This window comes from Acomys russatus, chromosome 31 (assembly GCF_903995435.1).
Source record: "Acomys russatus chromosome 31, mAcoRus1.1, whole genome shotgun sequence".
In the NCBI taxonomy this organism is placed as follows: Eukaryota; Metazoa; Chordata; class Mammalia; order Rodentia; family Muridae; genus Acomys; species Acomys russatus.
In genome coordinates, this window is record NC_067167.1 from 1,490,595 (window position 1) to 1,512,533 (window position 21,939).

At 59.5% G+C, this 21,939-nt stretch overlaps 2 protein-coding genes across 3 annotated transcripts; both read right to left on the minus strand.

The window, feature by feature from the left end:
* Positions 1 to 127: 127 nt before the first annotated feature.
* On the minus strand, positions 128 to 6,383 carry Mex3d (mex-3 RNA binding family member D). Its single transcript, XM_051139656.1, has 2 exons — positions 5,567 to 6,383; positions 128 to 1,576 (listed from the first exon to the last, which is right to left on the minus strand). Exons 1-2 carry the CDS (start codon positions 6,381 to 6,383, stop codon positions 201 to 203), a joined length of 2,193 nt encoding a protein of 730 aa, XP_050995613.1. The 3' UTR covers positions 128 to 200.
* Positions 6,384 to 11,958: 5,575 nt separating this feature from the next.
* Mbd3 (methyl-CpG binding domain protein 3) lies at positions 11,959 to 18,380 on the minus strand. Of its 2 annotated transcripts, none has more exons than XM_051139679.1 (7): positions 18,256 to 18,380; positions 14,731 to 14,890; positions 14,359 to 14,496; positions 13,847 to 13,937; positions 13,184 to 13,361; positions 12,480 to 12,661; positions 11,959 to 12,401 (listed from the first exon to the last, which is right to left on the minus strand). In XM_051139679.1, exons 1-6 carry the CDS (start codon positions 18,267 to 18,269, stop codon positions 12,484 to 12,486), a joined length of 759 nt encoding a protein of 252 aa, XP_050995636.1. In that variant the 5' UTR covers positions 18,270 to 18,380; the 3' UTR covers positions 11,959 to 12,401; positions 12,480 to 12,483. The 2 variants fall into 2 exon arrangements, with proteins under 2 accessions (XP_050995636.1, XP_050995635.1); XM_051139678.1 differs by having other exon boundaries at positions 18,160 to 18,302.
* Positions 18,381 to 21,939: the final 3,559 nt, after the last annotated feature.

Genomic DNA, 21,939 nt, shown 5'->3' on the forward strand with positions numbered 1-21,939 from the left:
TTGTCAAGAACGGAGGCGCTGCCGCTGGGCCGTAAGCTGATGGCCTCGACGCCTGCTGCAGGAGTTAAAGCTCTTTGCGAGACGCATGGGCCCCTCCACCGCCCCGCAGCCCAGGCCCCACGTCACCACCCCAGTCCTGCCCTGTCCCTCCTCTCCCACCCCGAGGCCCAAGCCAGGGCTGCCCCAAGAGTAGAGGTACACTAGGAAAAGATATGAATGGCTTGGGTAGCCGGCGTGCGGCAGGCGGGACACTCTGGTTCACTCTTCCCACAGATGCGGACAGCACAATCCATGCAGAAGAGGTTGTGGCCGCAGGGGACCAAGGCAGCCATGGCCTCGCCCTCAGCGCACACCACGCACTCGCGGGCCAAGGCTGCGGCGGGCGGGCCCGGGGCCACTGTGGGCGCAGAGGAAGTCGCCGCTGTGGTAGATGGCTTGTGGCTGCCCTCTGAGGCCACGGTGTCCAGGGTGGAGGACGCCGGGGTGGTGTTGGGCAGAGAGGGGGTCGTGGAGAAGGGCGGCAGTGTGCTCTGTGGGGGTCGCCACGGCACAGCACCCACTGGATCTGGGACGCCGCGACGCGCCAGCGGCAGCTCCAGGCTCAGTCCTCCGGGCTCAGGTAGGGTGGGTGAGTGGCGTGGCGTGCTGGCGGCCCCGCCGCTGCTGCGCCGGGTACCTGTGTTGGGTTGTGCGGGTGCCCCATTAACCGTGGGGCAGCCGCTGAAGGCTGGCAGGGGCGCGGCTCGCTCGAAGGGCGCCCATATGGTGGCCGCGGCAGGCACCGTCAGGTCCAGCGCCAGAAAGTCAAAACCAAAGTCGCAATCTTCGGGGGCGGCTGTCCCCGTGGGGGCACCGGGCCCATCCCCGCCAAACGTGAAGCCCCCGTTGCCAGAGCCCCCATAGGGGCTGCTGGGACTTGGGTCCGGCAGCGGTGGCCCTCCACGGCTGCCCACATAGAAGGGCTCAGAAGAGCTGGTTGCACCCAGGGCGCTGTCCCCACGCAGGCTGCTGGTGGCTGTGGGGGGCCTCCGTGCTGGGTGGGGGGCCTTGGCCCAGAGGCTGGCTGCGGCTCCCAGCAGGTCCAGACACACGTCGGTACCGTTGGCGTGGAAGTCGCTGTCGGGCCCCGCGTCGGTGAAGGCCCCAGTGCGCAGCGTGATGTGAGCCTCAATCTCCTCTCTCGCCCGGTCGACGTTCTCTGGCATCCCGGTCACGGCGAACACGGGCTCCTTGTCGCGCCCCGGGGTCACGATGTATGTGTGCGTCCTTTGCTGGATCCGTTTGATGGTGGCGCCCTTGGGCCCCACCACAAGTCCCACCACGCGGTAGGGCACGCGCACCTGGATGGTAGTCTGGCCTGGCAGGTTGGGGGGCCCTGGGGTGGCCCCTGACAGCCCACCCGCCTTGCTGCGCGTGGCGCGGATAAGTGAGAAGTGTTCGGCGGCCGACAGGATCTCACGCTTGGCCATCTCCACATCCTCCTTGCGGCCAGTCACGATGAAGACCGGCTCCTCGCCGCGCACTGGCGTCTTGATGTAGGTATTGGTCTTGGCACGTAGGGCCTTGATCTTGCACCCTAGGAAGACGGCAGACAGGTGATCCAGGGTGCCCCAACTTGTGAGCCATCTTCCACAGTCTGTACCCAGACAGTACACGGACTCCCTACATCTGCATCTGAGTGCAAAGAACTGGCCAGGAGAGCATCTCCCTAGCAGGGGAAAGCCCGTGGGCCCTTGGGCCCGTGGGCCTCGGTGCCAAGCTTGATGGCTGAAGTTTAAATAGTTAGGACCAGGCGAGGTGGTGGCACACACCTTTAATCCCAGCAGAGGCAGGTGGATTGCTGTGAGTTCCAGGCCAGCCTGGTCTACAGAGCGAGTCCAGGGAAGCCCAGGCTACACGGAGCAACCCTGTCTCAAAAAAAAATAAATAGCCAGGACCAATGGTGGCACAGGGAACCAGCTCCCACAAGTCCTGTCTTGAATCCACCCTCCCCCAAGGAATGGCTGAACAAATAGAATTTTAAAAGGAAGGGAACCTGGTCCCATCCACCCTCTGTGGTCTGACTGTGTAGCTCCCCAGTCTTAGCTGGAATGCAGTAAATCAATGTGGGGAGCCTGCCACCACCTTCGGTGGTAGTGTGGTACACACTTTTGCTATCCCGGCACTTGGGAGGCTGAGGCAGGAGGATTGCCACAAGTTCAGTCTCATCTCCAGGACTGGCTGTGTGGAGGGTTGAGGCCAGCGTGTGTGGGCGGAGGTCAGGACGCCTGCCAGGCTGCAGTAGGGCCTCAGCTTGATGGTAGACTCTGGGGTCACTCTGGAGCACCCCAGAAAGTCCCATGGGTCTCTGAAGCCTTTGACACCCACTCCCTGGGGGGGTACCCAGGAGTGCCCTTGGGTTGTAGACATCTGGGGGCCCCCTTGGTGGCTGCCCTAGGGGCTGGACGTCTGAGAGGTGGAGTTGGGCCACACTAACTGCTACGGGGTCCCAGAGGGTAGCAGTGTGGCTCCTGTCCCAGCATCGGATCAGACGGTTTAATGCGAGCGGACCCAGGAGAACACACCACCAAGACGGGAGCTGGGGGTTGCGGGGCTCAGCAGTGCCCCAATTTTGAATAAACTGGGAAATGTGACACCTCTCTCACAACTGGGAAGTGTGGCCAGTTTCTGCCATCTCCTAGGCCGGGGTTTAAGGGGGGCTGTTCCTCCTGCTCAGCTCTACATGCCTTTTCCCATTGGACCCCAAATAGCAAGCTGGTATCCAAAGTCTCTGCACTGACACCCCAAAGTGATCTGTCTGTCCTGGCCTGGATCCCTCATATGTATGTAGGGCACTCTGCCCCACTTCAGGTGGGGTGGGGTGGGGCAGGGCGGGGTGGGGTGGAGGCCCTGGAGGTACAGCAGCCTGGCCCACAGACTGTATTCCACGTAGAAGGCTGGGACGCAACTGCGGGAGATGGCGGCAGCTGGGGACAGGCGTGTGACCAAGGGAAGAAGCTGGCAGTGAATCTTCGCTCACCAGGACCCCTCCCACTCCAGCCAGTGGCTTCTCCCGGGCTGTGCCACCTGCCTTGGCCCAGATAGCAGCTCTAAGGACCAAGAGGCTACAAGGCGCAGGACATGCTGGCCCACACCTGTCACCTCTGCACACCAGAGGCTGAGGGGGAACTGCTCTAAGATGGAGGTCAGCCTGGGCTACAAACAAAACACAGAGCTAGGCTGGGCGGTGGTGGCGCACGCCTTTAATCCCGGCACTTGGGAGGCAGAGGCAGGTGGATCTCTGTGAGCTCGAGGCCAGGACAGCTAGAGCTGTTACACAGAGAAACCCTGTCTGGAAAAACCAAAACAACAACAAAACACAGAGCTGGGGCTGCCTGGGAATGGGGGCGTGACTGGGGGGGCGATGGAGCTCCAACCAAGTATCCCCCAGTGAGGGGCTGGGGGCGTGGCCAAAATGCCCTCCAACCCATTCTTCATCTGCAAAGAATGAGGCCAGGGGACAAGCTGGTCAGGGGAATGGGTGCACACAACCTGGCTTTTGATGGATAACTCCAAGGGGTTCAGGGAAGCACTGTGGAGAACAAGGTGGGGACCAGCACTTGGACAAGAGGTCAAAGGACTTGATAGGTGGCTTGTCAACATGACACTGACAAACTGTGTCCGTCAGACTGGCCTGTGGGCGGGACTGCAGAGTGATTGATGAGTGGCCCAGCCCACTGCAGGCGGTGCCGTCCCTGGGCAGGTGGTCCTGGGGTGTGTAGGAAAGCAGGCTGAGCAGGCTGAGGCCGGCAGGCAGCAGGCTCCTGCCCTGACTTCCCCCAGCAGAGGGCTGCAGCCTTTCCCTCCCAAACTGCTTTTGACCAGTGTTTTATCACAGCAACAAAAAGCCAAGTAGGCTAGATGCATTTGTGTGGGAAAGGCTGGGTACCACGGATGGTTAGGAGGAAGGACCCTGAGGCCGACGGTCACGTGGGTCTGACTGATCTCATTTACACACAGAGCCAGGACTTAGTGATGGGGGGGGGGCTACCCACACCAGCAGAGGGGAGGGAGCTCAGGGGCCAATCTTGCTGTCGGCCACCCAAAAATCTGGGTCCCAATAACACAGCAGACTGGAACTCAGCCTGACACCTTGGGTTTGACTCCCTAACACCCGAGTACTCAGCTACCCACACAGGACTGTAGTGGGACCCGCCCCAGGAAGAGACAGCAGCCAGGTGACTTTGGGACAAAAGATTACAGGCCTTGACTCTACTTGTGTCCATACAGACCCTGAACAAGCCTAGTAATGCTACCCTGACAGGGGATGCATTGGAAGGGGGGTTACCTGGGAAGCCAGCCTAGGGTGGCAGAAGCTGCCTACACAAAGGGACAGCTGGCTCTCTCGGTGACTGGTCCCCACCCTCAGCACAAACCCCTAGGCCCAGCACAGTCTATTCTCCGTAGGCATGGAACAGGTAAATGAACAACCAAAAAGACAGGAGGCGCTGGCTCTGCCCCACCCACTGCTGGCTGCTGGGGAGCGACAGCTATCCTTGCGATTTAAACCACCCCACCCCGCCTCTCTCGGTTTCAGAGGGTCCAGGGGACGGCTGAGCCCCACCCTAAAGTTCTTAGAACCAGGTTGTTGCCCCACTCTCGGTAGGGGGTGCTAGGAATGGGCTGCTGTGGGTGGGGATGGGCAGGGGAAATTTGGGGGCCACCGCTATCCAGGCTTGTGGGTGTGTGAACGGCCGGGCACTGCCCACCACCCTCCTGCCCGCCCCAGCAGCTCAAGGGCCAATGAGCAACGGCTGGCCTGATGTCACCGTGCGAATCTCAGCCTGGCTTTCGAACAAAGAGAACAATGGGCGGGCAACAGAGACACTCCCCAGCTCCACGGTGCTGCGGCAGGGACCCCATCTCCTGGGTAGCTTGAATCCCTACACCCTGGGCCTGCGGGGGGTCAGCCTATTCAGACAGGCAGAGTGCACCCCATGGGGAGCTTCTGCGGCCAGGAGACCCTCCTATAAACCTCAGATTTCCAGGCTAAGGGTACCCCTAATGCTACAGTCCTTTTTCTTCCTCAGCCAAAAGCATCCCCAGTCTGGAACCCCCCAAGCCAGGGAGCTGAGGAAGGCACCTTCTAAACTACTACACTTCAATCCTGACCCTCCGGGCACCCTCTGTGGGCTAACAAATCCGAGCTGGCCCCGCCCCATGTCTATGGGGGGGGGGGTGGAGCACCCACTGCCCATGGCTGCTTCTGAGGGGCCTGTGTCTTAGAGTGTCCCCAGATACCGTACATGGACTGTGGTTGTCCCTGGGAACCCAGACAAAGGCGGCGGCAGCAGTGGCCACAGCTTGGGCTGTGCCCAACTTCTTCAGCAGCCAGCAGCTTTTAACAAAGGCGCCAAGGCATCCACGGAGGCCCAAAACCCACGCGGGGCGTGTCCCTTGGGGGGGTCTACTGGTCACATCCACATAGGATTAAGAATGGCCCTTACTCTCCCCAAAACATACACCCTCCCCTGGACTCCTATCCATAAGGATAAGCGTGCCCCTGCACCCCCCCGACGGCACTCACCCTGGCGACCCACGATCTCCGCGACATGCTCGGAGCTGGGCACCGGCACACACTCGGTCATGTTCACGCCCTTCTTGCGACTGCCGATCACGTTCAACTGCTCAGCCAGCAGCGTCGAGGGACCCAGGGCGGCCGGGTGTGGCGCGAAGCTGGCGAACACATCTGGGGGAGATGGCCGGGGGCTCACGTCGGGGTCCAGAAGAGGCAGCCCGCCGGGGGCCACCGAGGAAGCCACGGGCATCGTGGGTGCCAGGGTCACCGAGTGTCCGACAGTCACTGAGGGTGCTACGGTCACCGAGGATGTCAGTGCCATCGAGGGTGCCATGGTCACCGAGGGTGCCACAGCCATACAGGGTGCACAAGTCACCGAGGGTCCAACGGCCATCGAGGGTGCACTGGTCACCGACGGTGCCAGTGCCATCGAGGGTGCACAAGTCACCGAGGGTGCCACGACCATCGACGGTGCACCGGTCATCGAGGGTCCCACGCCCATCGAGGGCGCACCAGTCACCGGGGGCGCCACGGCCGCCTCGAGCTCGTCGGGGGGCGCGGGCCCATCCTCTCCGCGCTCCGCCGCCCCGTCTGCGCCGCGCGTCGCCGTCCCCTCCTCATCTCCGGGGCGCGCGCCCCCCAGCCCGAGCGCGGACAGCTGGTCCAGCGCCAGGCGCAGCGCAGCGGCCGCGTCGTCGGGCTCGGGTGGCGGCCGGGGCGCGGCATCCTCCGCTCCCGGGAGCGCAGGGTGCGGATGCCCGGGGTCGCCGGCGGTGGTCCCGGTTCCCGCGCCGCCCGCGTCGGGCTGCCCGGTGGAGCCCGGCATGGCTTTAGCGCTCGGGCCCGCGCCGCCGCCGCCGCCCGCGCCGCCCTCCGCGTCTGCGAGCTCGGCCGCCGGCCGCCGGCATCCAGCGGCGGGGCGGGGACGGCGGCGCGGGGATGCTGCGGGGACGCGGGGCTGCGGGGCGGTGGCGCTGTGGCGGGGCTGGCGGCGGCTCCTGGGCGGCCGAGGCGGCGGCGGCGGCGGCGGCGGCGGCGGTGGCACGGGACGCTCGTGCCCTCCCTCCCTCCGCCCTCCCGCCGCCCCGCCCCGGCCCCGCCCCGCGACGTCACCGCGGCCAACAATGGGCACCGCTGCTGCGCACGCGCGGGCCGGGCCGGCGGTCACGTGTTTGCCCCGCCCCCGCCCAGGGCGCGGACCCTCCCCCTCCCCCTCCCCCGGCCGGCTCGCACGTGCGGGAGGCACCGCAGGTGGGTCGGCGGAGCCGGCTGTTCTCTCCGCCACCTCCGTGCGTCCCGGGGGATCTGGGATGGGTCGTGTGCGCCTCGGGCCCTCGCCATCATCCCTCGCTTCCCCTCCCTTCCCAGTACTCCTCCCAGTGCACACCTGGGGACCTTCTGTCGGGGATCACTTTGCGGTCACAGTTTACCCCCTCCTGCATCCCACTGGAAGATAAGAACTCTATTCTGTGCGCACAAGTGTGGGGGCCCCCTCCGGTGTCTATCCCCCTTTCCCCCAAGTCAGTCCTCGCCCTTCGAGAGCAGGGAGTTCCTCCCCGTGGGCCTGGGGACCATGGGGACCCTGTGGCAGGGATTTATCTCGCAGTCACCTCCAAGCCACGGACTCCATCCCATCGCAGAGGCGTAGCTATGGTCCCTCTTCGGTGTCTGGCTAGTCCCAGCTGTCCCTCTCACGTTTCAGGTACAGCGATTCCGCTCCCCGAATCCACCCCTAGAGTCATAAAACCCGTCTCCGCACAAAAGTGTGGCGCCCCTCCCAGGGCCTGTCTTCTCCCGAGTCTGGGCCTCAGTCTCAAGCAAACCTAATGACCTGGGGACCCAGAGCCCGCACTGTGGCATCCTGCTCGCTCATTGCCCTGATCGGATACCTCTTGCCATGGCGTGGTGCCTGGGCAGCCCCTGAGGTCGTCTCTTTCCCGACTACTTATCCTCTCCTTGGGGGTGGAGAGGGTCGTGTACCCTGGATGGGGCATCTCATCATAGTCACTGGCTCTTCACACCGCCAGGGCCATCCTGTCCCCTGCTGGAGCACACACACTTCAGTGTTCCTGTTGAGATTTCTTAGGATGAACAGCAGGGGACAGGATGGGCCTTTGCCTACAGCAGACTGCAGGTCAGCTTATGTGGGGTCTGTGGCAGAGGCTGCTCCGTTCTGTAGTTCCCTTAGCCACAGCAGTGCTCCTGCCCCCCTCCCATGTACCCCTCCAGGAGTGTCCTCACACCTCCAGTGTGTGGGTTCCCCTGCCCAGAAGCCACCTCATCCTAATTAAAAGGCCAAGAGCTGGCAGGGTGTGGTGGCTCACGCTTTTAAGTTCCAAGCCATCTAGGCCAGCCAGGGCCATGAAGTGAAAGTTTATTTTTAAAATAATAATTATATTATCATCGTTATTATTAAATGAAAGCCCGGCGTGGTGGCATTTAATCCCAGCACTTTGGAGGCAGAGGCAGGCGGATCCCTGTGGGTTTGAGGAGCCCAGCCTGGTTTATAGAGCAAGCTCCAGGACGGTTAGGGCTACACAGAGAAACCCTGCCTCGGGGTGGGGGTGGGGGGTGTAAAAAGTCTGGCCACTCCTTGGGCTAGCTACAGGCCTCGTCCTTGACTAGGCAGAAACTCCAGCATCCTTGGCAGCTAGTCAAAGTGAGAGGCTGCACCGGGATGCAGCCAGTCAAGCGGGTCACCTCTGCCATCTCCTCCCCTCGGGGATTTGAACTGGTCCTGGTCTCCTGAAGTGGAGGAGCACAGAGCTCAGCACACACAGCAGGGAGAGGCAGAGACACGTAGTCCCTTTGAAGATGCAAACCTGGGGGTTGGCAGACACCTCAAGTGGCTTTCCAAGAGGTTAGGAGCAAAGGGCTGGAAGATGGCACAAAGGCGAGCGCCCAAACCCAAATGACAGCAACGTGTTTGTAACGCCAGCACCCCGGAGGGAGGGAGGTGTGGCCGTCCATCTCCGGGCAGCAGCCCTACAGTCCCAGAGCTCCAGGCTCATCAAGAGACCCTGTCTCAGCCAGGCGTGGTGGCACACGCCTTTAATCCCAGCACTTGGGAGGCAGAGGCAGGCGGATCGCTGTGAGTTCGAGGCCAGCCTGGTCTATAAAGTGAGTCCAGGACAGTCAGGGCTACACAGAGAAACCCTGTCTCAAAAAAAAAAAAAAAAAAAAAAAAGAGAGAGACCGTCTTAAAAGCCAGAGGGCAGAGGCCTCCGTCGAGAGTTACAGCTCTCAAAGATGACCTGGGCTCACCTTCCAGCACCCACGCAATGGCTCACAACCGCCTGTGACTCTGTTTCCCGGGATCCAGAGCCGCCTGCACACTATACAGTGCTCAGGCATAAACTTAGGCATATACACTTTTTTTTTTGGAAACAGGGTATCCTTGACTGTCCTGGACTTGCTTTGTAGACCAGGCTAGCCTCAAACCCAACAGAGATCTGCCTGCCGGTAACCTCGGGAGGCAGAGGCAGGCAGATCTCTGAGTTCAAGGCCAGCCTGGGCTACAGGGCCAGATCTTTTGTTTTTTGTTTGTATTTGGTTTTTCAAGGCAGGGTCTCTCTGGGTAGCCTTGGCTGTTCTGGACTCACTTTGTAGACCAGGCTGGCCTCGAACTCATAAGAGATCCGCCTGCCTCTGCCTCCCAAGTGCTGGGATTAAAGGTGTGCGCCACCACGCCCGGCTCAGGGCGAGATTTTAACAACAAACAGCAGGCTAAGGGCGTTGCTCCCACCCAGCATGCTGGGAGCCCCTGGTTCCATGCAGACATACATACAGGGCCTATACTGGCTCAAGCTTGTCATCCCAGCACCGAGGCGGCGGCGGCAGCACGGTCAGTTCTAGGGACAGTGTGGCGACTGAGGGTTTCTCTGGAGGCCATGGGAGTGTGGGACTAACCCCAGGAACGTGTAGCTGCTCACCTGCAGAAATGTATGCCTTGCCCATGAGGGAGTTGAGTGACATCCCTAAGAACTAGGTATGTAGAACCTGGTAGGGAGCCTCTGGGTGACCTGCAAGTGACCAGAAGTGGTCCTCTGAGTGCTACCTGCATGTGTGTGCGTGCTTGCATGTGAACTCTTACACACAGACAACATGTAAACAAACCAATCAACTACAATAACACAACCCGAACAATGCAGGGGCTGTGGTGTCTCTGCAGTAGAGCACATCCCAGCATGCAGCTGGGCCTAGGGTCACCCCCATCTCCAAATAAATAAATAAATATGTGTGGGAGACAGCTTAAGTGGTCAGAGTTCTGGCTGCTCTCCCAGAAGACTCATGGTGGGTCTCAAGCACGCGTAACTCTAATTCCAAGGTCCTGACCCCCTTTTTGGCTTTTGTGTGCGCTGCACACACGTGGTACACAGCCAGCCACAATACTCACACATGTGAAAGCGGGTAAAGGCGCATGCTCTGAGCCTAGCTAGCCACCAGCATCCGATCCCTTGGACCCTGCTGCCCTGGGGCTGTCCTCCGTGTGTGGCAAGCACACAGGCGAGGAGGCAGCTTGTAGGACACTTTACTGAAGGCCAGGTGGACAGAGGGCACCATGGTGAAGCCATGGCACACAAGACTGAGTGTGCCAGCATGCTTGGCATTTCAACCTTTCCTTAACAATAAAGCTAAATTTGAAGAGAATCCTTTGCTTCATTTGAAAGTAACTGCAGGGACTGGAGAGGTGGCTCAGAGGTTAAGAGCACTGGCTGCTCTTCCAAAGGTCCTGAGTTCAATTCCCAGCAAACACATGGTGGCCCTCTTCTGGTGGGTAGGCAGAACACTGTATGCATAAATTTTTAAAAAGAAAGTGACTGCAGGAACACTGCTCCGGGCCTCTTCCTGGTATGGGCAGCATAGTGCTCTGGGTTCTATCCCCAGCACCAAGATAATGAGCCACATCCGTGTAGTTCCAGAATATTCCACCACCCCAACAGAGGCCCTGTCCTCCTCAGCTCCCAGTATCCCACTTCATTGTCCTTGCTTCCTCACATTCTGGGGTCCCACTGTGAGCTTTTATGGGGGCTGGGGTAATGAGCCACATCTGTGTAGTTCCAGAATATTCCACCACCCCAACAGAGGCCCTGTCCTCCTCAGCTCCCAGTATCCCACTTCACTGTCCTTGCTTCCTCACATTCTGGGGTCCCACTGTGAGCTTTTGTGGGGGCTGGGGTGTCTCCCCGGTGTGATGTCTTGGCTGTGGCATGCGAAAGCCTTGCTTTCCTGCTCATGGCCTAGTAATATTCTGACAAGCAGATAGCCCCACCTGGGCAAGCTATTACCTGTGGTGCCACCATTGGCCACGGTGGCTGACGGGACAGAAGTGGCCTGTGGAGGGGCTGAGCAACTTGGTGGCCACAGGACAAGATGCAGGGTTATATAGGAGGGCTGCAGGGCTACCAGGTGACCTGGATGACAAAGGTGTGACAGGCTTTTAGAAGGAGCAAAGGGCTGTAGGGTGGGGACATAGGCAGCCCCAACATGTCCATGTGGGTGCAGAGAACCCTTCCCCAGGCCCCAAGAAAACTTAGGTGGCCTTGCCCCACCCAGTCACTAGGTTGAGATGTCCTCAACGGCCATGTTGCGTTTTAGGGGTATAAGGCCCGGAAGCCAACACTGCTCGTGTGGACCTGAGGACCCCCAACAGTTTCTTGGGTACCGTTAGCACATGCCAGAACCCCCTGCAGGGCGACCCACGAGAAGCTGCACTACCACTGGGCCTGTGGGGCCCCCAATGACTTAAGAGCCTGGCATCGGCAGCTTACGGTGGTCAGGCTGCCATGTGTGGATGGCCCTGGGAGAGTCGTCAGCAGAGTAGGGCCTGGTCCTGCCGGGAGTCCCCTCCATGGTCATGGACAGTGGATGACTGGGGCACCCCAAGCCTATAGGGGATGGTGCCCCCGCCTCACACTTTATCTTCCAGCCAGCAGATGCTGAGCCCAACCGTCTCTATGGTGGAGCAAATGGAACAACTCTGGGGCCTCTGAGGTGGCACAAGACACTTTGCCAGCCGGGTTACCCTTGTGGGTGAGGGTAGACAAGGGGCAGCAGCTCTGGCCTTGGGTGCTGTCCAGTGTGGGGAACAAGACCCTGACAGACACAGGGCAGTCAGGGGTACTCGCCGGGCCCTAGAGAGGTATCTGCCCCACCACCAAGGCTGTCAGATGGGCGGCGCAGGTTTGAGGAGACACCCCAACTCCCTAGAGGCCCCAACTGCAGGGGTACAGGGGTTCGGGTGGTCAGTGTCAAGGGTGTCAAGCAGAGAGGCTGCCAATTGCGCTCTCAAAGCCCATGTCCCTGCCACACCAGGACACGGAGGCCTGGAGCAGGTGTGTCCCATGGGCCAGGTACCCTCAGAGCTGTGGCTCAGAGTGACAAGTCAGAGCCCAGAGATATTCCTACCATCAGTTTATTGAATAAAAGCGACTGACTTCCTGGCTGGCTGCTGGCTCTCAGCCGCGCGGCCCCAATGAACAGTTGCAGTCCAGGCCCTGGACCACAGTGGAGTTAGGACACCGTGAGGCAGGCACAGCCAGGTGTGCTTCTAGAACCTTCCTCCAGCGCCCAACAAAGCTCATAGCTCCTTGGTGACGAGAAGGGCCTCTTCCTATGGTGGAGGCAGGGAGGTGACCTCCCAGCTGTGCCCAGGCTTTCAGTTTTCAGTGTGGGGCTTCTTGCCAGGCAGCACAGGGGCAAGCAAGTCCATGGCCCATGGGGGCACCTGCACTGAGACCCGGCTGGGAAGAAAATGGAGGCCCCCATCTGGTCCAGGCCAGGCTGAGGGAGGTCCGCAGGAGGCCATGGGAGGCAGTTTGTCACCACGACCTGGGCAGGGCATCTGGAAGAGGCAGGAAGGGAAGCTGTCAGTGGCCTGACTAGGGTGGGGCCTACACCCCAGCACCCTAGCCTGCAGCACCTATCTAAACACGCTCGGGCTCCGGCTCATCGTCGTCCTCCTCCTCCTCCTCCTCCTCGGTGCAGCCCTTGTCCAGTGGTGCCTCCCCGTCCCGGGCCAGCTCCTCCACGTGTGCCAGCATGTCGGCCATCAGTGCCTCCTCCAGGCGCTTGCGCACCTGCTGCACCAGCTCCTCCTGCTTCCTGGGAACACAGGCTCTGACAGGGTGCACAGCCCACAGGCGCCCACCACACCCTTTCCATCAGCTGCGGGGACCCACTTCTCTCTGGACATTTTCAACTTTTCACAGCCAAGCTATGTAGAAGCCACGTGCACACAGGAGCGGGCAGACCACTCACGGTGGCCCAGAATCTAGTTCTGGGACCTGCTCTTGTCCCCACCTTGCTTATCTCCCTGGTCTGAGACAGTGAACCTGGCCCAAGTGCCCAGAGCTGCTTCCCTAGCGACACCCACCAGGCCTCCTCCGGAGAGCTGTCACTCACTCAGGGTCTGCTCCCAGGTTCCCAGTTCTCCCAGGCTCATGGCAGTGACAGTTTCTGAGCCAAGACCGCACCTCACTGTCTGTGTCTGTCTTACCCCAACCCCAGCCATTCCAACAGTCCCTGCATCATTCCCAGCATTCCTGAGGGTCAGGTATAAGCTGGCCTGCCCTGCACTCTTCATGACTAGTGGTTGGGGGTGCAGCCCACGGAGCCGCCAGTTACCTGATGTCATCATCGGTCACCATGAAGGCTTTGCAGAGCGGCTGTGCAGTGTTCAGCCACACGCCAGGATTCTTCTCCACGGCTGCGGAGAGCTGGCCTGTAATGGGCAGGGTGCTGGTGTGCAGTGCACTGGCAATGGCGGAGAGCAGCGTCTCGTCTGTGCAGCCTGGGCCCACTCCTGTGGAAGAGTGACAGTGGGCAGGGTCACTGGATGGCAGAGGCTCCTCCTGGGGAGTTATGACATCACCCCACAAAGTCCAGCATGGTGGCACTAGCCTGTAAGCCCAGGCAGAGGCAGGAAGGGCTCCACAGTGAGAGCCTGTCTCAGAAAACTGAGAGGGGTGGTACAGGAGATGCTGGTGGCCAGAGAGCAGGACCTCCTGGAGCCCAGAACCGCTTCCCAACACCCACAGCAGAAGGCTCGCATTGCCTGTCACTCCAGTTGTGGGGTGTTCATGCCCCTGTTCATTGGCACATGAATGCCTGTGGTACAGATAGACTCACAGGGGGTGGGGGACAACGTGTACACACACCTTTCAAAAAAGAGAACTGATAAAAACAAAAACGGAAAAAAAGAAGCCCCAGGCACGGGCATCCACCCACCTCATCCAAGTCCACAGGGCAGCCCTCCTCCATGCCTGCCCCCCCCCCACCCCCGCTCACCCTGCAGGCCCTTGGGAAGGTCCATGGTTCTGACCAGCTCCTCAGCAATGTCAAAGGCACTCAAGCCACTCAGCTTCTTCTCCCAGAACAGCTTTAGGGTAGAGGGGCACGGTTACAGGAAGCTAAGGTGGGAACGACCGCCCTATGACCGCCCCCTACCTAGCACCAGGCCCCAGCAGACCTGGGGATGTTTACAGACGGGTCAGAAAACCAAAAGGAGTCTTGGCTTTTGTTATGTTGATTTTTAAAAGGGCAAGGTTAAAAAAAACCCTACAATTCGTGACCCCCCACAGAGCCTCCCTCCCCAGCCTCAGAGGCTAAGTGCTGGGTCTCCGGTGAGGGCCAACAAGCTTGGGCCGCCATTTTCTTTCTAAGGAGTAAATACTTTACAAAAATAAAAAATAAAAGCCCAGGGGCATGCAGCTCGGGGGGCAAGGCACTTGCTTATCTCGTCCAAGGTACTGGTTTCTCCCACCCCCTAAAGGATGCCATGGACACTGCCTGGGGCTCACCTGCCTCGGCTGGTCCACTGCCTTTTGCGGGTCGCTCTTGACCTTGTTGCTGGGATGGTTGGTGATTTTCGTCACTGGTTGCTTGAAGATGGATGCAGTCTGCCGCACAGGCAGTGCAGTGTTCAGGTCAGGCTTGCCCTGGGGGGAGAAGACTCTGCAGCGGGCCGCTCCGACCGGGGTCCATGGAGGGTTGGAGGGGCCAGGGAGGCGGTTAGCCAGAGCCTGAATAGTGGCGGGTGGGCGATCAGGCGGGCAGATCTCCCACCCACCAAACCAGATACGCGCCATGCTACTGCCAGCAGAGGTACTGGCTCGATGGCGATGCGGGTTAACCCAAAGGGTCCGCCCCACCCCTGACGTCACCACCCTCACCTTGACCTGGTTGGAGGAGTCATAGCGCACGCGCTGGCGGCTTTTATTCATCTTGTTCATTAACATTTTTCCAGTGCGGAAATCGAAGGTGCTGAGGTCCATAGAGCCGCCCAGGTAACGTGCCAGCTGTGGCTTGCTGCGGAACTTCTTCCCGCTGGGGCTGCGGGCGGGAAGCTGGTCAGCCTGAGCAGGACCCCACCCCAACCACCGTGGAGGGGCGCGCTCCCCGTGCCCGTGTCTTAAGGAAAGTAAGAATAGCCCCAAGAAGCCAGGCCTTAGGCTGGGGTGGGGGCGCAGTACATCTGGGAAGCCCAAAGTTGGGGGGGGCCTATGACATTGGGGCCTGCACCACTCGGCTTCCTGCTTTCCAAGGATCACCTATCCCGTATCGGGGACAGGAGTCATGTAGGCCAGGCTGGTCTCAGACTTCCTGATACTCCTCTCAGCTCCTGAAAGGCCATCGCCTGGATGGCTAGATAAACACTTAATCAACTCAGTGAGCCCCAGCTTTTTTGATTTGAGACAGTGTCTTATGTACTTCAGGATACCCTTGAACTTGCCACATAGCCCCAAGTGTGGGGCGGCATGTGCCTGCTTGAGTCCCTTGAGCAAGGCTCAAACATCTAAATGTGCAGGGGCCCGGAGGACACTGAGGTCAATGAGGCCGCACCGTGTTGGGGGCTTCAGGGTTAGGGCATGTCCCAGAATGAGGAACAGATTTGGGGGGGCTGGGGTGGAATGTTCTGGGATTAGTCAGAAATGGCTACAGGCTGGGTGTGGCTGTGGGTGCCAACCATCTTGGGGCTGGCAGGAGGGCTTCTGGTGGGGACGGTTGAGCCCCACACTGATAGCCAGGACACCAGCTACAGGAGCCCACGTTGTCCTAGGCCCCGTGGACCCCAGCCAGACACAGGACTCTGACTGGCAGCTGCCTAGGGAGTGGACAGGGGGATGGGCAGTGGAAGGCAAGGACCCCTCCAGCCACGGCCTCCTGTACACCAGCCTGGTCTCAAACTGAGGTGGAGCATGCTGGTGAGTCCGTGGTCCTCCTGTCTCCACTGTGGTAGCAGGCACAGCGTGGTGCTGGGGATGGCCCTGCCGTTGTGTTAGCATTCTAATCTCTTGAGTCCAGCCTTAGTCCCTGGGGCCTTTTAAAAATAATATTCTAAGATCTAATCTGATGGAGAGCCCACCTGTTGGAGCATGACTAAAGCTGGCTCTCTCCTAATGAGTGAGTTTGGCATCCAGCTGATCATTCTAACAGCTGAATTAGAGCCTGGCATGGCGGCACGTGCCTCAAATCCCAGCATTTGGTGTTAGGGTTAGGGGGAGGCAGGTGGATCTCTGTGAGTTCGAGGCTAGCCTGGTCTACAAAGTGAGTCCAGGACAGCCAAGGCTACACAGAGAAACCCTGTCTCAAACCCCCCACCCCCCAAAAAAACTGAATTTAAAAAACAAGACCACAAAATCAGGCATAGTGGCACATGTCCCTCATCCAGGTAAGGCTGAGAAGAGAGGGTCCACAAGTTCTAGGCCAGCCTAGGCTACACAGTAAGACCCTACCTCAAAAACAAGTCAGAAGGGCTCTCTCAGCAGTTGGGGTGGGAGGTGCTAGTATGGGGACAGCCGCTTTGATGTGATCCCGAAGCAGGGTCTGTAGGGCCCTGACTGAGTCCTAGAGCGCCTAGGGGCAGGGCAGCTAGAGCTTGCCCTCATGCACAGGGAGAACAGGGTTCCCCAGGAGAGACCCTGGCTTCTCAGCTCCAAGGGGTTCCATGGTGTCTGTGTAGGAGGATTCTGTGAGGCCGGCACAACCTGGCCGTGGCAGGTGTCACGCACACGAGTGGATAGCACTTAGCTATCTGGGGCGTGGAGGCTGCATGATGAGACAAGTGGAATAGCGACAGTCTGGAGACTTAGGCCCATCGCGGGTCACAGCCACTGAGCCGCCAGGTGTTTGTTCTCACCACTTTGTGCCTTAGACAGAGGTGGGGACAGCGCTGCTGTCCCTGCGCTGCCCCACCTGTCCCCCCCGCCCCCCAGGGTAGAAGGGAGTAGAGTGGGATCATGGCCTATAGACTCCTTCACAGGACAGAACCCTGGGGTTACAAGGTTTAGAAAGTGTTGCTGGGCGTGGTGGCGCACGCCTTTAATCCCAGCACTTGGGAGGCAGAGGCAGGCGGATCGCTGTGAGTTTGAGGCCAGCCTGGTCTACAAAGTGAGTCCAGGACAGCCAAGGCTACACAGAGAAACCCTGTCTCAAAAAACAAAACAAAAAAAGTGTTAACAAGACTGCGCAAATCAGAGAAGGGGGCGGGGCCGCATGCACACAGGGTCCCAAGACACTATTTGCTGCTTGCTGGTTAACACCCTCGACTGACCCAGGCCTTTAGGAAGCCACAGCAACAACCCTCTAGCAGCCCCAATGGTCCTGGCCGCCAACCTGCGACTCCAACAGACCAAAGGGACAGCCAGATTTCCTCACAGGGACAACTTCAATCAGCTCAGAGAGCAGATGCGGGGGTGGGGGGGGTGGGGGGGGGTAACAGTACGGCGGGATGGTGCTTGCCAGGCATACATGAACCCCAGGATTCTATCGCCACCACCGCAAAAAAAAATAAAAATAAAATAAAAATAAAAAATAAAAAAAAAGAAAGCGAGGGAAGAGCAGCAGGTGTAGGCTGCTTGACTGTAATTCCAACAGCTGTTACCCTAAGGGGTTGCAAGACAGCCTGGTTTATGTAGACATTGTCTCAAAGAAGGGGGGGGAAAGTCTTGGGCACAAACACCGCATTCACAGGGCTCAGAAGCCACTGTGACAGATGTCACTTCTACGGGGTACGATTCAAGAAGACCAAGGGATTTGGAAGAATTGCAAACACGGGAGGCATCTTGCGGACCCAAGTAGTCGGAACCCCAAATTATGCAGCTGAGGGGATCAAGCCACCTCGGGCAGCTCACCCTGCTCCCCGGAACCAGGGTTATGGCCCTCGCGAGCTCCCCACGGGGGTCAAAGGGTATGCCCAACCCCCGCCCCGCCCCCCGCTTCCCAGCGGCGTCTGGCCAAGGCCGGGCACCCCCCTCGGCCGGCTTGCGTGGTCCCCGATTCCGCAGAGGACAAAAGCTCGCGCCACGGGCGGGCGCGAAGCCACGAGGCTGCAGCTGCGAGCGGCGCGCACGCGCGCTGAGTGACAGCCGCCGCGCGCGTGCAGTTAAGGCAAGGCGCTGGGTCCGGCGCAAGCGCACTGAGCCGCGAGCCGAGCTCGGCGCGTGCGCACTGACCACGAGCTGGCACGCACGACGCACGCCCCGTACGCACGTCGCCCGGCCAAGACCGCCGCCGCCGCCCGCAGTCGGGGCGCCCAGGCCGCCGCAGAGGCCGCTGGGAGGCGCCCGTTGGGGCCCTGCGCGGCCGGCGCGCTCATTCACCTATAGTAAAAGACATCCCTGTGGCCGGCGGACAGCCCCGACCTCCTGGGCACTTCTTCCCTTTCCCAGCCCTGCGGGAGCGCCGGGCACTCCCACCTCTTCCGCTCCATCGCGCCCCGGCTCTCCGCCCGCCTCCGGGCCCGCCGCCGCCAATGCCGCCGCCGCCAGTCGCGACCCCCGGGCTCGTCGCCGCTCGGTCCCCGCCGCCGCCGCCGCCGCCGCTCGCCGCGGCTGTTCCGTCCCGCGGGCCTCCGCCCTCCGCCCCCAGCCGGGCGCGCGCCGGCTCTGCCACCCGCTCGGCCCCCTCCCCGCGCTCCACAGCCCCCGCTAGGGGGGCCGCTCCGCCCACCCGCCCGCGCGTGGTGCCCGTGTGCGCAGGCGCAGAGCTGGCCCCGCCCGTCCTGGCTCGCGGGACCCGTCCGACCGCGGTCCGGACTCTGTGCGCCGCCGCGGCCTCGGCCCCGCCCCCAGCTTGCCGTCAGGCCCCGCCCCGAGGCGGTCAAGGCCAATCGGATCACTTCGGCTCTTGCAGCGGCCGGCCCCGCCCCCTCCCCGAAGGCCCCGCCTTAGCATCAGTCGTAGGACACGCCTCCGGGGCGGCGCGGCCAATCAGAGTGCTCAGGACCTGTCTCTGTGGCTGAAGCCTCTCGTAAGACCCGCCCTGAGATGGGGCAGCCAATCAGCGTGGAGGGGCGGAGGGACAGCGCTCGCGCTTGCGCTCTGGACGCGGCGAGAAAAGTGTTGCACCTGGTCCCCGCCGAGCTGGTGTCTCTGTCCCTGGGGGTCGCGCTCGCCCTGCACCAGCGCAGGGTGCGATTGGCAGGGACTGTTACACACCCGCCCAGGCCGGTGTGAAAAAGATCTGATGCAACTCTGGGCCTCCAATTCGCGGCAGTCCTCCTGCCTCAGCTTCCACATTGTTGAGATGACAGGCGCGCGCCAACACTCCCGGCTTCGCCCAAAACTATTTTTTTTAAACTTTTCTTCTTTGCAAAAACAGCGGAACTAGGAAGCAGAGCCTAACGCGTGCTGGGCAGGCCGTCCTGGCTTCCGGCTGCACACCAGCCTGAGCAAGGCGGCTCCCAGGCGGAAGCAGTGTTGCCGGCCAGCCGGGGAGAGTGACACGTGCGTGTCATCTCAGCACCGCGATGGTGGGAGAAGGGTCAGGTCAGGATCACCAGCCTGGGATTTATGAGACCCAGCTGCAGCGTTTCCAAGTTAGTGTAGGCCTGGGTGCCACGGCGGCCTCACACTCAGCCCTTGGCCACCCCAGCCATGAGGACAGGAACTTGGGGGTAAGCCAGAGCACTTTCCCCGCCTCAAGACAGGGTTTCTCTGTGTAGCCTTGACTGTCTTGTACTCGCTTTGTAGACCAGGCTGGCCTCAACTCAAATTTCCACCGTCCTCTGCCTCCTGCGTGCGTCAGCCACCACCGCTGCCTCCCAGAGAACCTCTTTATAAACCTGGTCAGCCACCACTGGCTGGACTGCCTTCCCTGGCCTTGAATTTAGAGATGCTCCTGCCCTTGCCTCCCACGTGCCAGGATTAAAGTCACTCACCACCACCACCTTCCCAGGGTTGGAATGGTTTTGCCGGGTATTTGCATGTGGGAATTGGAGAAAGGTTGACACCTTTGATTTTAATTTTTTTGTGCCTTTTACCATCTGTAGTGAGAATTCTGATATTTTGGTTTATTAACAAAACACAGGAATATAACGAAGTGCTTTTGTTCTATCCCCCGTGTAGAAATCCGGGCTGCTTTTTCGGACTGTCCACAGCTGCTGACTGATTTGCCTCCCGCTCCGGCAGAGGCATGGCTTAGCAGCTGCAGTGTCTGAATTCTGGGAACTTTTCAGAGGGTACACAAATGCTAGAGCCTTGCTAGGAGCGTGGTGGCTGTCGGTTGCTTAGGGAGGTTGTTTGTGGTTTGTGAGAAGCTGAGGTCAAAGAAGAAACAAAAGGAAAGAAATTAGGAAGCCGGGTGTGGTGGCGCACACCTTTAATCCCAGCACTCAGGAGACTGAGGCAGGCTAATTGCTGTGAGTTCGAGGCCAGCCTGGTCTACAAAAGCGAGTCCAGGACAGCCAAGGCTACACAGAGAAACCCTGTCTCGAAAAACCAAAAAGAAAAAAAAGGAAGAAAAATTAGATCAGGGATTTTCCTATTTCCGCTCTCCCTCTACCCTTGTTTCTCTCCTCTCTAGTGTTAGGGATGAACCTGGGTGGCAGGGGTGGGGGGCAAAACACCACAGAGCAGTACAAGTCCTTCTAGAAACATCCAGGTTTTCCAGACAGGGTCTCTTGGCCTGTAGCTGTTTCACCTCGAGGGGCTGGCGGGGGACTTCCCAGGAGTATTCAGCGAACAAGTAGCCCTTTGTAGCCCACGGTGCTCTCCCATTCCCATGTCGCTGGGGACACACTCTGCCTGGACAGCCCCAGGTGACACGTGTCCCAGTTACGCGCCAGTCTTGAGCATGCTACAGCAGCGCTACCCCCAGCCCGATGTGTCGCCTTTGCAGTCCTCGCAGCTTACACTCTGTGTGTGCGTGGGCCTCAGAGGCTGAGCTCAGGTGCTCAGGTCTGACGGCAGGCACGTTACCCTTGGTGTTTTTTTTTTTTTTTTTTTTTGGTTATTTTTTTTCCTTTTGAGACCAGGTTTCACGTAGCCTATGCTGGCCCCTCCACACATCTATCAGAAGATGGCCTTGAACTTATTTATTTATTTAATTTATTTAGGTTTTTTGAGGCTGGGATTTTCAGTTATAGTCCTGGCTGTCCTGGACTTGCTTTGTAGACCAGGCTGGCCTCGAACTCACAGAGATCCTCCCGAGTGCTGGGATTAAAGGCGTGCGCCACCCCTGCTAGGCTGACCTTGAATTCTTGATCCTCTTGACCTGACTCCACAGTGCTGGGAAGACAGGTGCCACCTTATCCAGAACTTTTTGAGACAAGAAGTTACTACATAGGCGTGGTGGTGCACACTTTTACTCCCAGCACTTGGGAGGCAGAGGCAGGTGGATGTCTGTTACCCTAGGAGCCATCAAGGCTAGCCTGATCTACAGATTGAGTTCCAGGACAGCCAAGGATACACAGAGAAACACTATCTCAAAAACTAAGCAACAGGGCTGGAGAGATGGCTCAGAAGTTAAGAGCACTGATTGCTCCTCCAGAGGTCCTGAGTTCAATTCCCAGCAACCACAAGGTGGCTCACAACCATCTATAATGAGATCTGGTGCCCTCTTCTGGCCTGCAGGTGTACATGCAGGCAGAGCACTGTATACATAATAATAAATAAATGAATCTTAAAAAAAAAATGATTGCTGATTCTTTACTGAGGCATGGTGGCACTCGCCTTTAATCCCAGCACTTGGGAGGCAGAGGCAGGCGGATCTCTGTGAGTTCGAGGCCAGCCTGGTCTACAAAGTGAGTCCAGGACAGCCAGGGCTACACAGAGAAACCCTGTCTCGAAAAAACAAAACAAACCCCTCTGTTCTCCCTGGGTATGGATGGTGGCCGAAGAGACCCTGAACACTAATTTAAAAGCCATTAAAGTCAGGAATGACTTATCAGATTCTCCCAGATGTGCAAGCATTGAGCGCTTAAAGGACCCTTGAGGAGGAGGGGGAGGGGCCAAGTGGAACATGAGGAGACCCGGGTGTCAGAGTAAGAAGGAGGTTTAATGCCACACCCATCTTGGCAGCCCCAGTGTCCATGATGCAGAAGCTCCCCGGGGCATCCGGCTTCCAAAGCATCTTCCACAGGGTTAGGTTGTTCTTGAGGC

Coding starts and splice junctions, on each gene's coding strand:
- Mex3d (XM_051139656.1), bottom strand. CDS start 6,383: ATGCCGGGCTCCACCGGGCAGCCCGACGCGGGCGGCGCGGGAACCGGG. Junction 1,577..5,566: donor GGAGATCGTGGGTCGCCAGG/GTGAGTGCCGTC, acceptor CCGTCTTCCTAG/GGTGCAAGATCAAGGCCCTA.
- Mbd3 (XM_051139678.1), bottom strand. CDS start 18,269: ATGGAGCGGAAGAGGTGGGAGTGCCCGGCGCTCCCGCAGGGCTGGGAA. Junction 13,362..13,846: donor CCTTCCCAAGGGCCTGCAGG/GTGAGCGGGGGT, acceptor ACTCTTCCACAG/GAGTGGGCCCAGGCTGCACA. Junction 12,662..13,183: donor GTGACCGATGATGACATCAG/GTAACTGGCGGC, acceptor CTGTGTTCCCAG/GAAGCAGGAGGAGCTGGTGC.